General features: G+C 38.8%; 1 protein-coding gene across 2 annotated transcripts in view; it reads left to right on the plus strand.

Moving 5' to 3' along the window:
* The window catches only part of LOC136858661 (peroxidasin homolog), a 990,357-nt gene that overhangs the window by 932,941 nt on the left and 42,685 nt on the right, over window positions 1-14,731 (plus strand). For both annotated transcript variants that reach the window (XM_067138374.2, XM_067138375.2), the window contains exon 6: window positions 6,793-6,968. In XM_067138374.2, the coding sequence (XP_066994475.1) occupies window positions 6,793-6,968 (176 nt within the window). The remainder of the gene's footprint in view (window positions 1-6,792; window positions 6,969-14,731) is intronic.

The following is a 14,731-nucleotide window of genomic DNA, read 5'->3' on the forward strand; positions in this document are numbered from 1 at the left end:
GGAGGTGGGATCCTTTGCTGAGTCCGAGTGAAATAGCGACGCTGGCGGGGTAAACAGATTATGAAGGAAGATGCTCATAAATCTGTAATAATATTTCCATGAAATTTTAATAATATATTTGCCAATATTGTCTTTATTTATATCCCAATATTATGAATTAGGATACGTTAATCCTATTCGAGAATACAACTAATTATGTTTGAAGTATTGATTTGTCTATTTTTGTCATTGTTTAAAAATGAAATCAAACAAACCATTATTATAGTTGCTACAAAATTACGAGTATCATAATAAAGCGAACAAAAGGTACACTCTACCACATTATCCTCTATAATCCTTCGATATTATATATGATTTCAATGCATAAAGCATACATAAAGCCCTTTAATTGTAAGCAAAAATGCGTATTTTGTGTTACAAACGCTAATGTTGAAGCAAAATATTAAATAACTTCCTTACATACATGAGGAGAAGGTAATACTTGGTGTATATATATTCACCAATAATCTATAGGTATACAAATGAAATACAGAATAGTAATACCACAGTTACTGATGGTCCAATGCAGTATTTATACCTGCTGTATCTCAAAAGCGACATACGGTACAGCAACATTCAACCTTATAACTAAGGTTCAGACGTTGAGGAGAAGTCATATTTCTTTCCTGAGGTCATTTTACCCGAAATCTGAAAAATAAGTGTGGATGATAGGTCCCTGGCACAATTTGAAGCAATTTTATATTGCATATAAATGCATATGTCGGCCATTTTATTGCTTTGGACATATATTCCTCATTTGAGTGATATAAGGTCATATTTGGTTATATTTTGACCACTTTTATTGAAGTTGAGCACCATTTTGATATGGTATATGATGTCTGCGTCGATATTTAAAATCACGTAATTTCAATAAAACTGCAGTAGATGTATTTTTTGCTTTCTTTTCCCAAAAACGGCAGGCAGTAAATTTAGAAGACCTGATTCTGATAAAGAAGTGCTCTACGAACGTACGCCGACTTATTAAAAAAGGATGCTCATACTTACTTATTGTTCCCTTTTTTTTTAAGGAAAGCAGCGAGAACCGCGCCTCTGGGCTATGATACTGATGGTGTATAAAGTGTTAATTTACCTACTGTAGCTCTGTCCAACTGCATGATTAAATTTGTCTGCTGTATTATCGCTTTTTGACACGTTTAATGCCAGTAATACTCTGATACTTGCTACCTATCCCTGAAATGTTTAACTCTTAAATACACGGCACTGTATATGTGCAAAGGAGAATATACTTGCTTGTTATATCTGCTTTGTGATTCTACAAGTGTCCATTTACTTCTACCTTGCAGACGAATTCGCTAAGGGTCACTAGTGTATTAACAAATGAACATTTATGAGTTTCCTTGCTAATTAACTGGAGTGGTGTAAACTTTAAACAGTTAAGATAAAACAAAAAAAATGTTGTTTACCTCAGAAAATTCGTGAGACAGGAATATCCGTTAGATTTAATTCTGGCAGTTGCTACAGTACAGCTTTTCATATATCGATTTGTAAAACATTCAAAACTCTTAACATTTTGACTGATCCAAATTAATTAAAATATATTAATTTAGACAGATAATTTTTAAAATATTTTTCTGGTAACATTCGATTAGTCATGGAATGAAACACCATCATATTTCAAAGATGTGATAAATTGCTCATTTTAACCATCATTGGTAAATTTCACTGGCACTGGGGCTGGGTGTATGTTTCGTCTTCATCCATTTCATCCTCATCACGCCGCGCAGCTCACCTACGGGTGTCAAATCGAAAGACCTGCACTTGGTGAGCCGAACATGTCCTCAGACACTCCCGGCACTAAAAGCCATGCGCCATTTCATTTCATTTACCTTAATTAAGGCCACGGATGCTTTCTTCCCATTACTAGGCCTTTCCTATCCCATCGTCTCCAAAAGACCTATCAGTGTCGGTACGACGTGAAACAAATTGCGTGAAAAAAACGACATATCATGTCATGAAACAAGGAAGTACACAATAACAAAGGAAGAAAACGTAATAAATGCATTGAAATGAAAAAAATAACAAATAAGGCAGTTGGAATTATATATTAATAGTGTAGAAACATAATCATGAAAAGCAATCGCAAAGGAATTAATACAAAATGAACACGAAATGAGTTAAAATATTCCCCATATTTCCTTACATTTAGCGTAACACAATTTGTTTCAAACATTAACCCAAAAGTTTCAAAATGTTCCACTAAAAGTAATGTCGCACAATAATAATCACTTGACAATCGCATACAAAATCGCTAACAACTTAAATACTTCTAATATATTAACACTGCGATCTACACAAGATTGAGCGTAAGTTAATAATAGCTTAACATTGTAAATACAACATATACAGATTCACAGCTAAATATTTCCATAGCCATAATATAACCACGATTTAGCGGTAGCTACAGTGAATTAATACTAGCTTCATATTGTGAACACAGTACACTACCAACCCATTCAAGTTTACAGATAACTGAAATATTTCGAAACTCTACTATTTTAAGCATATTGAGCATTGCGGTGAGTTACTACTAGCTTAACTCACACAGAAATTTACACAAAATTTACTCGATATTGGAGTCAGTTATTGAAACGTCATATCATCTTTGGGAAAAAAGCTCTAAGCCTGCTGCAAGAAACGTTTTTCAATAAAAATTTCAGTTCGCTGATTTAAAAATGCATATCTATCATAGTCCTCCTCTGCGAACCATGTGACCTTGCCGCGGTGGGGAGGCTTGCGTGTCCCAATGATGCAGATAGACGAGCCGCAGGTGCAACCATATCGGATGGGTATCTGTTGAGAGACTAGACTAACTAATGGTTCATCGAAAGGGGGGTAGCAGCCTTTCGGTAGTTGCAAGGGCGGCAGTCTAGATGATTGACTGATACGCCTTGTAATAATACTCAACATGGCTTAGCTGTGTTGATACTGCTACACGGCTGAAAGCAACGGGAAACTACAGCCGTAACTACCTCCCGAGGACATGCAGCTCTCTCTGTATGATGGCTTCCTCCCGGGTAAAATATTCCGGAGGTAAACTAGTCCCCCATTCGGATCTCCGGGTGGGGACTACACGAGAGGGGCCGATCATCAGGAAGAAGGATACTGACATTCTGCGAGTCGGAGCGTGGAATGTTAGAAGTTTGAATCGTTGTGGTAGGTTAGAGAATCTGAAAAGGGAGATGGATAGGCTAAAGTTAGATGTAGTTGGTATAAGTGAAGTACGTTGGCAGGAAGAACGGGATTTTTGGTCAGGCGACTACCGAATTATCAAAAGAAATCAAACAGGGGAAATGCAGGAGTTGGTTTAATAATGAATAAGAAAATAGGGCAGCGGATAAGCTACTACGACCAGCATAGTGAAATAATTATTGTTGTCAAGATAGACACCAAACCAATGCCCACCACAATAGTGCAGGTCTATATGCCTACTATTCAGCGGATGATGAAGAAATCGAAATAATATATGAGGAGATAGAAGATTTAATTCAATATGTAAAAGGTGACGAGAATCTAATTGTGATGGGAGACTGGAATGCAGTGGTAGGCCAAGGAACAGAAGGTAGTACAGTAGGAGAATTCGGATTGGGACAAAGGAACGAAAGAGGAAGTCGGCTGGTTGAATTCTGCACTGATCATAATTTAGTCCTTGCCAATACTTGGTTCAAACACCACAAACGACGGCTGTATACGTGGACGAGACCTGGAGACACTGGAAGGTATCAAATAGACTTCATTATGATTAGGCAGAGATTCAGAAACCAGGTGTTGGATTGCAAAACTTTCCCAGGAGCAGACGTGGACTCTGACCACAACTTGTTGGTCATGAAATGTCATCTGAAGTTGAAGAAATTGAAGAAAGGAAAGAATGCAAAAAGATGGGATCTAGACAAGTTGAAAGAAAAGAGTGTGGGAGATTGTTTCAAGGAACATGTTGCACAAGGACTAAATGAAAAGGCTGAAGGAAACACAATAGAGGAAGAGTGGAGAGTCATGAAAAATGAAGTCAGTAGGGCGGCTGAAGAAATGTTAGGAAGGAAGAAAAAATCAACTAAGAATCAGTGGATAACTCAGGAGATACTAGACCTGATTGATGAACGACGAAAATACAAGAATGCTAGAAATGAAGAGGGCAGAAAAGAATACAGGCGATTAAAGAATGAAGTGGATAGAAAGTGCAAGGTAGCTAAGGAAGAATGGCTGAAGGAGAAGTGCAAGTATGTCGAAGACTGTATGGTCTTGGGAAAGGTAGATGCTGCATACAGGAAAATCAAGGAAACTTTTCGAGAAAGGAAATATAGGTGCATGAATATTAAGAGCTCAGATGGAAAGCCACTTCTAGGGAAAGAAGACAAAGCAGAAAGATGGCAGGAGCATATCCAACAGTTGTATCAAGGTAACGATGTAGATAACTTGGTTCTGGAACATGAAGAGGCTGTTGATGCTGATGGAATGGGAGACCCAATTTTGAGGTCAGAGTTTGACAGAGGTGTGAGTGACCTAAATAGGAACAAGGCACCTGGAATTGATGATATTCCCTCTGAACTACTGACTGCCTTAGGAGAAACCAGCATGGTAAGGTTATTTCATTTAGTGTGCAGGATGTATGAGACAGGAGAAGTCCCATCCGATTTTCGGCAGAATGTTGTTATACCTATTCCCAAGAAAGCCGGTGCTGACAGGTGTGAAAACTACCGCACCATTAGTTTAGTATCTCATGCCTGCAAAATTTTAACACGTATTATTTACAGAAGAATGGAAAAACAAGTTGAAGCTGAGTTGGGAGAAGATCAATTTGGCTTCAGGAGAAATGTAGGAACACGTGAAGCAATCCTGACTTTACGTCTGATCTTAGAGGATCGAATCAAGGACAAGCCCACGTACATGGCATTCGTAGATCTAGAAAAGGCATTCGATAATGTTGATTGGAACAAGCTATTTATGATTCTGATGATGATAGGGATCAGGTACCGAGAACGAAGAATTATCTACAACCTGTATAAAAATCAGTCTGCAGTGCTAAGAATCGAGGGCTTTGAAAAAGAAGCAGCAATCCAGAAAGGAGTGAGGCAAGGCTGCAGTTTGTCCCCTCTCCTTTTCAATGTTTACATAGAACAGGCAGTAAAGGAAATCAAAGAGAAATTTGGAAAGGGAATCACAGTCCAAGGAGGGGAAATCAAAACCTTGAGATTTGCCGATGATATTGTTATTTTATCTGAGACTGCAGAAGATCTCGAGAAGTTGCTGAATGGTATGGATGAAGTCTTGGGTAAGGAGTACAAGATGAAAATAAATAAGTCCAAAACAAAAGTAATGGAGTGCAGTCGAACGAAGGCAGGTGATGTAGGAAATATTAGATTAGGAAATGAAGTCTTAAAGGAAGTAGATGAATATTGTTACTTGGGTAGTAAAGTAACTAACGATGGCAGAAGTAAGGAGGACATAACATGCAGACTAGCACAAGCAAGGAAGAGCTTTCTTAAGAAAAGAAATTTGCTCACTTCAAACATTGATATCGGAATTAGAAAGATGTTTTTGAAGACTTTCGTGTGGAGCGTGGCATTGTATGGAAGTGAAACATGGACGATAACTAGCTCAGAAAGAAAGAGAATAGAAGCTTTTGAAATGTGGTGTTACAGAAGAATGCTGAAGGTGAGATGGATAGATCGAATCACGAATGAATAGATACTGAATCGAATTGGTGAGAGGAGATCGATTTGGCTAAATTTGACGAGAAGAAGAGATAGAATGATAGAGCACATCTTAAGACACCGAGGACTTGTTCAGTTGGTTTTTGAAGGAAGTGTAGGTGGTAAGAACGGTAGGGGTAGACCAAGGTATGAATATGACAAACAGATTAGAGCAGATGTAGGATGCAATAGTTACGTAGAAATGAAAAGGTTAGCACAGGATAGGGTGGCATGGAAGGCTGCATCAAACCAGTCTATGGACTGATGACTCAAACACAACACATCTATCATAGTTACTTCTTTACGTTTGTTTGTTTCTTGTAGAAAGAGAAGGGGGGGAAGCTCGATTCTTGATGATCAAACTGTTTCATATTACGTTATTTTTGTTACCAGATTATGCGTTCTACTTCATATGAGATTAAAAACTATTTCAGTTGGTCACAAACCAATAGCCATATATTGTATGCGTTTCTTGTGTACACACATGCACAGTAATGGTGCTCTCGCATACAGAATCAAAACTGCCCCACTCCAGTACCTTAAAGGAGAGGAGGGAATGAAGAGGTGGTGTTGAAGGCCACTCCAGTACCGATAAGGCCGGGAAGGGATTGAACTAGTAGTGCTGAAGGCACAGTGTGTGTATTACTATACATCCGCAAATGTGCCTATTTCAATCAAGTGTTGTAGCGGGCTGTCTACCTGCAGTAATGCGTTAAGCGAGAAAGTGGGGGACGCCATGCTTTGTTTATATCGGGACACAATTTCTGTGCATGCGTGTACACATGCCACTATTGATTCTTCAAATATATCTCAGTATTGTAAACAGTCTGTTCGATAGTTGGTTCTATACATTATATATATATTCCCTATACCCCAGGTTCTGTCCGCTGCTTCAGGAGTTACGGACAGTTGCAAGACTTCACATCTTAAATTATATACTGCCCTGGAGACAATATCGCTCTGAACTGAATGTTTAGTCGAGCTTCTCGCCAGCAACTTCGCAAACATGTATGTGCTTTACTTACGTTGACAACTTCTGTTTCAGGATTGCATTCAACTGTGACAACGTTGGCATCCGCCAAGGTACTGGGCAAATCGGAGCAGTTCGTGCACATAGGAAGCACGGTGACCTTCACGTGTCTAGTAGAGGCGCCTTATCCGCAAGGGCGGCCTCCACGTGTCGTCAACTGGTTCCACGGCAAGCGTCTCGTCAGCTTCCAGGTGAGAGAACAGAACTTACGAGTCTACTCTCAGCAAAGGTATCGACCTGTTTACGACAAGAAGAGCTGAGCAGGTCGTGTCTTAACTCTCTCGTAACACTGTCGGAAATATCATGTAAGTTACATTGGAAAAGATAAGAGGATGGCCATGATTAAAGTTTGGATGTTAATGGAAAGTAATATTTCTTTTCTAAGCTTATTTTACCAGAAATCCTAAAAGTCAATGAAGAGTTCATGACGCTGTTTAAAACAATTTTATGCTCGACGATGCCGAAATATAAATATTATATACCAGACAACTGAGGCTCATTATAGTTGAAGTTTCATTATGATTCAGGGTTTCCACCAGAGTTCAGATTTTCATTATGATACAGCTGATTGACCGTTTAGGTAAGGACAGCATCGCACCTGCGCTCAACGCACTAGCTTCCCTCTTGTTTCCAAAATCAAACATGTCGGACACACATATTAACTTCAATGCACCGTCTACTTTCAATATTCCACAACCGCACGGCACATTCCCGCAAATTCACTTCACCAACTTTACAATAAAAAATTTGTATTTGAAATAAAGCTAGGTTATGATAACCTTCTATCAAAGCTTTGAAAACATATGACATTGTCAAGGTCTCTGATCCACTCACGGAATATCAATAACCCAGCACATGCGCTCTGGGCTCTGTTCAGTAAACTCATCTGTCAAGCGACATCTCGACAGAAATTTATGAATACATTGCCACGCATTGACGTCGATTTTCAGAAAGAAATGACAAGGTTTTGTGATACTAGGGCATCCAATGTAAAAGGAATCCTTCTTCCTCGTTTCATGACTCCCTCTTCGTCTTATTTCTCAAGCGTTCGTTCCTTGAGGATTTTTTCTCATTTTGATAGTCATCTACACAATCTCCCTTGTCGATATGGGCTGATGACCACGTGCTGTTTCACCTCAAGAGAATCGCGGCAAGAGGAGAACCACCATCGCCAATTAACATTATTGAACATTATTTCCATATTGGCGATGCTCGGCGTTGATATGGACCAAGCAGCAAAAGTATAAATTCATAAATATCTCTGTTACCATAGTCGGAAAGGAAGAACTGTATAAGACATAAATAATCGGATATTATATTCTCTATGATTTTTATATGCTGTGTTTATCAATAGCACCACTAATAACATAGATATTCGATAGTTAAACTTTTACGCCTTCCCCAAAACCTCAAATTATAGCCTACACTCTCCAATACGTTAGTGCGCTCTAGGATTGCTTACTCTGTTGTTATACGGAACCCATGCAACAATAAGATAGCATGTAAGTGGTGGTGGTGGTGATTATTGTTTTAAGAGGAAGTAAGATACAATGTAATAGAAGAGTCCAGAAACGTTTCCTAAATTTTCTATACATGATCAAATATTGTGAATTTCTTTCGAATGTGAGCTACGAGGTTCTGATCATGGATGCCCCTTTGAAATGCCTAAAATCACGTCGAGATTTATGCGATATGATATTTATGTACTAAGTAGTATATAGCGTAACTGATTACTCGTATTTTCTTTCATTATTGTTATTCTATGTCCCACAGTAGAAAACACGAGTTCTATTTACATTCTACGGTGAAAACAACCATTCACAATAGCTCACCACTTCACTGAATGTGCAACAAGTATAACAGCAATAATAGTATGGCTGTGAACAGTACAAAATTATGTTCTCAGTTGTCTAACATTGAAATTCAGTTCCTGGAAAGCAACTTCAAGGGTATTTCGTATCACCAGCATTCAGTAATCCTTCCTCCGGTTTTTCAGGAATCTTGTCAGGGTAACCAGAGTAGGGTGCGTGATGCATGCAACGCAATCAAACGTTTGTGTTGTTTGTCTTCAGTCCATAGACTTGTTTGATGCAGCTCGTCATGTCACCCTATCCTGTGTTAAACTTCCAATTTCTACATAACTGCTGCATCTTACATCTGCACTAATCTCCTTGTCATATTCATAAGTTGGTCTACCCTTACCGTTCTTACCGCTTACACTTCCCTCAAAAACCAACTGTCTTAAGATGTTAGTGGCGTTACGTCGCATCGACACAGATACGTCTTATGGCGACGATGGAATAGCAAAAGCCTAGAAGTTGGCAAAGAAGCGGCCTTGGCCTTAATTAAGGTATAGCCCCAGCATTTGCCTGGTCTGAAAATAGAAAACCACGGAAAACCATCTTCAGGGCTGCCGACAGTGGGATTCGAATCCACTATCTCTGAGATGCAAGCTCAGAGCCGCGCGCCCCTAACCGTACGGCCAACTCTCCCGGTATGCGTCTTAAGATGTGTCCTATCATTCTCTTTCTTCTTCTGGTCAAATTTAGACAAATCGATCTGGAAATATTTTTCTTACTGTTATTCATAAATAAATAATTAACAACACGATGTGCTCAAATACGTGTAAGGTAATGACATTTTAGAGACAACAGTTCATCTAGTGACAATCATACTATTTTTCAAATTGTTATAGAGGTTAATTCAGATCTTGATATCTGATTCAAAGATGTATTTTTAAACAGTGGAAATTGTAGGGAGGTTTCTTTTAATGTTTTAAAAATAAAAGTTGAAGAACCTGGTAATTTTTGTGACAAGTGTGGGTGTGTGGTGCAGAGTTATTGATTGTTGTGTCCAAGATCTGTCATATTTTGGGAAATACTTTTTAACAGTTTTCTATATAAATAAAGTTGTAGGGGTCCGCTGTCTGTAATTTCTTTTGTTTTGCCAATTTTTCAGATATTTATCCGTTTGAAGTCAACTCAAGACCGAATCCGTGGTTTTTACTTTTCGTGTCTGTTTGTATGTCTGTTTGTCTGTTCCACCATCACGTCAAAACGGCTGGATAGATCTCAACCAAACTTCACATTTAGAGTATACTCATCCCAGGGAAGGTTTCGATATGCATATCATTTCAAAATCTTTGAATAGACGAATAGACAGTTTTCCTCCATTTTCTCTTATACTATTGATTTTATGTAAACTCCGTGGACCGTACGTGAAACGCCTCTTCATTATAAACAACTTTCGTTATGTTCATAATTTACCTTACTCTTCACATGACGGAGAAATTTACTATTTTCTGCGGGTATCATGCTCTGCATTGAGTGACCGACAGACCGGCAGCGAACCCACAGGTTACCGTGGCAACGTGTCGGACTGCTTGCCAGCAGGGAAGTAACGTATTGCCATTTTCCTCATCATACTTTTAAATTCTTGGTTGTTCCTTTGGTAGAAAGCAAGAGAGGCGTCATTCGGCCTATCTGCGGGATATTGGCGGTATATTGTTGGAGGTTATAACCGCCCTCGAATAGATTAAGAAATAACACCATTAGTCATCTTATTATCTGTTTACCTAAGAATCACTGTGCCTAAATTTCTCTTCTGTTACCGCTTTCTTATATCCATAACTCACACCAGCATAATTTATTGAGGGGCATTTGATTTTCCAATACATTCAATTGGCATTTACATATTTGTCGTTATCCGGCTGTCCTCAGTTATAATACATTTTCTATTAATTTAACCTTACTTAACTGTATTATTTTTATCCTTAATTACACCGCATGTACGCGAGTGTTAGAATCTACTGGATATATTTCCACCAAACTTTGTATTTAGAATCCACCTGCCCTTGGGTAGGTTTTGGGGCAAATATTGTTTCTAAATCCCTGAACTGACTGGGGGTTTATACGAAACTGAAACCTTGATTTTGCACTCCCACAAAATATACAAAACCAAACCTAATTTAAATCTACCTGCCTTAATGGAAATTAAATTCTAAACCTTTTTTCTCATGTGCATCATTTCGATACGAGGATTAATAAGGGAGATATCATTAACGGACCGTTTTTCGGTGCAAGTCCCATCGGACTTAACTCAAGAGCGGGTGCGTCTAAAGCGTATTTCTTACAACTTGAAAACTACTGAAGATATTCGAACCAAACTTTATACTTAACATCCACCTGTCCAAAGGTAAGATTTAAAGGTCGATAACATTGCATGTTCCCGGAATGAACTGGTAGTTTATAGGGAACCGAAAAGGTGATTTTACTCTTCCACAATACATACAGTACTAGACCAATCTGACTGGAAATCGACCAAACGTGATGGAATTCCATCTCTAAACTCTTCTTATGTGCGTTTTTTCGTCAGGAGGATTAATAAGGGAGATATAATGAAGGGTCAGTTTTACAGGTTAAGTCCAGAAGACATAGCCCAAAAGGTGTTGTACGTGCAGCAGATTCCTTATATATCTATATAAATAAAATGTAACGACTTTGTGCCTCTACATTGACTATTTTGGCGAAATTTTCACACAGCTACCCGTTTAAGGGGTAATAATGACCATCTGCATATTTTTTTTCTTAGTTTCCTGAAAGTCCTAATTTTACACCCCTCGCCCAAAATCCAGATTTCGGCATAATCTGCCAGACGAAAAAGAAAATTGAAATCTGACAAAATTATACGTTTTAGCCTGTCTGGAAGTAGGAAAGGGCGCCTGCCATTGTAACGAAAACTCCCCAAATCGATTGTGAACGTGCAGTAGGCAATGGGGCCTGCATTTACAATGTAAACTTCCCAAATCGATTGTGAATGGCAGTAGACAAGTGAGCCTGGCGTTATATCACAACTCCGTAAAAAACACTTTACATTGGAAAATCTTATTTACTGCATGTACAGAATTCAATTCTATATTCGAGTACAATCTAGAACACCGTAGCGAAGCACGGGTATATTTGCTAGTTCATAAATAATCAACAATCTCGTCATGTGCTCAAACAAGCATAAAAACAGTGACATTGCGTTTTACATGTCTTTTTTGATAGCTTTTCTTCTATGTTACTTGTTTATAGGCTTATTATCTCATTTATTTTGCCATATTATGATTTAAAAATCCTATCAGTAGTATAAGAATTACACGAAACGGTGAAGACTAATCGCTAAGCGTGTGACGTCACAACTATTGATAGCAGGTTTCTTTATCAAGATGGCTGTGCTCAGGCTAAGTGAATCTCGAGCCAGTGCGGTAAAAATCCCTGACCTGGAATGGAATTAATCCCTGACCACTCAGGTGAAAGGCAGACGTGCCACCCCTAGCCTACGGGGAAACTTCTGGTTAACATAGATTACTCAGAGTGGCAATTCTTTATGATACCGGTGAAGAGTAAAGTGAACAGTGTTGAAAATGAATTGCACAAAACTACAGTAATACTATTTATTAAATCCTCATGAAATTCAAACATACTAACAAAACACATCTCCATCAGAAATAATTAAATGCGAAATTGTACATTGTGGTTATTGTGTATCGAAATGGCGTAAATAATGAAATCATATGTTCCGGAGCTCTAAATGTATAAATTGTATAAATATCAGTATAATATTAACATTCCTATATTCATCAATTTCTCATCAGTTATTTATTATAAAACAAGTTATCTAAATATATCACCACAATCACTGCCTCATTTCATTTTTCCGCCATTTGTTGACATGCATTTCGCATTTGTATATAGTATATCAGTTCTAAAAATGCCGGAGAACATAGGATGAAAAGTCGCATAAGTAATATCATATACTTGCATACACCTTCATTATAGATTGTCGTGCCTTTCAGCATTCAGCCTGCAAGCCTCTGTGAATCTACTAAATGCCACCACAACCTTCTATTTGTATCTAACTCTGTGGCCTCATTTAGTTCTATACATCTTTTCATTAAATCATTGGAAACTGAGTATATCCATCGTCGTCCTGGTCTCCCTCTACTTCTCTTACTTTTCAGAACCGAATCGATTACTCTCCTAGTTAGTTGTCCTCCTCTGATCGCCTCACATAGCTCCAATACTGAAACCGGTTAACGCATACGGTTTCATCAAACGGGTTAAGTCCTAACTAAGCATTTATCTCATCATTCCGACTACCCTCCTGCCATTGTTCCCCCTTTTCTACCAGCTAGGATTCTCGGTATTTCCATGTCTGTTATTTTTAACGTATGAACAATACATCCTGATTCCACCCAGCTTTCACTCCCGTGAAGCAAAGTTGGTCTGAAAACAGACCGGCGTAAAGGCAGTTTCACCTGGGAGCTGATTTGTGCCTTACAGAATACTGTTGACCGCAAGTGCAAGCTCACTGCATTAGCTTTACTGCACTTTGATTCAACCTCAGTTACTACAATCACGAAATGGTCTACCCATTCCAGCTTTGTATTCTCAACCCGGCATTGAGTTATATTAAGTTTCTTACCTACTGGCATCACTTTAGCCTTGGAAAGGCTAATTTTCATAACATATTTGCACCTATTTTCGAGTTCCAAAAGATTAAACTGCAGGCTTTCAGCACAGTCTGCTACTAAGACCAAGTTGTCGGTATAGGACATATATTTCCATCTAACTGAATCCTTCCGTGACACTTTGTACCTTTCAGTAGATGATCCAAGTAAACTATAAACAAGAAGGGTGAAATATTACAGCCTTCTCTAACGCTTGTAAGTAATGTACCTTGAACGAAGAACTCATTCTGCCATCAATTTTCACTGCAACCTAATTGTCAACATAAATGCCAATGATTACTTTTAATAATCTACCCAGAATCCCACAGCACCCCATCATGTTTAACATATTTTTCTTCGGTATTCTGGGAAGCGACCTAGGGAGAGTCTCAGCTAATCACCTCGAGACTCTGGCTAAATGGGGGTGAGATGCAATTATAAGAACTCACTAAGAGTCTCTCAGTCAATCACACCTCAAATCTTCCATTTCTATATGTACGCGGTGCCCCTGTTAAGCCGAGCAACCCAGTGAATTGTCGGGTATCCAATCTCAGCGGGAAATTGTGCCGCTGGGCAGACAGCAATTGTGGGTCATTGGAAGGCAACGGGAAACCACCAGTATTATTTTCCCAAGACAACCTCGTGGCTTCATTCAATCTTAAACTATATTCCGGAGTAAGTTCCCCTGTCTCTATCCGCTGGGGAAGAGGTTGAGAGGAGCATCGGAATGTGCAGATTTATTTAAACCATCCTTACGAGTCGTTAGAAGAATTGCAACCCGGAATGTGCGAAGTCTCTTGCAGATGGGATAACTTCACATCATTGAAAGAGAAATTAAACGTCATGATCAGGACATGCTTAGACTTAGTGAGACCCATTGGAGAGACTGTGGCCATTTTATGACTCAAACAAACAATCTACCGTATATATATAAAATTGGATGTTGGTATGTTTGAAGCTAATACACTCAAAAACTACTGGACCGATTTCGCTGAAATTTTCACAGTTTGTTCTTACTAAATCTGAGAGGGATCATGAAGTGGTTTGGACGAAATCTGATTGGTAGTTCGGCGCTAAGGGGTGAAAAATAAAATAGGGGGAAGATAAGCAAACCACAAGACAAGTCCGATCAGCCGGTTGCCTACCCAACATTATGTGAAGATTATTTCTGCTTTTATCTGGAAAAAATACTCTAGGGGCAAGAAACCCCTAGCACCCCTAAAGGAAGGGGGTGAAACTTAAAAATCCGAAAATGACGATATTAGTGACGAATTCATAGTCATTGAGATAGCTGAGATGAACTGTGACACTCTGAATGCCGTTTAAGTCAAATCGGTATGGTAAACCTATTATGACTTACTGTTTGGGAAAGAAAACTGTAGGATAAGACACACACACGGGGCGGGATCGTACAACTGAAGATGTTACAGACGTTAAAATTGGTATTTGCAATCTTCTTTA

The sequence above is a fragment of the Anabrus simplex genome, chromosome 1 (genome assembly GCF_040414725.1).
Source record: "Anabrus simplex isolate iqAnaSimp1 chromosome 1, ASM4041472v1, whole genome shotgun sequence".
Taxonomy (NCBI): domain Eukaryota; kingdom Metazoa; phylum Arthropoda; class Insecta; order Orthoptera; family Tettigoniidae; genus Anabrus; species Anabrus simplex.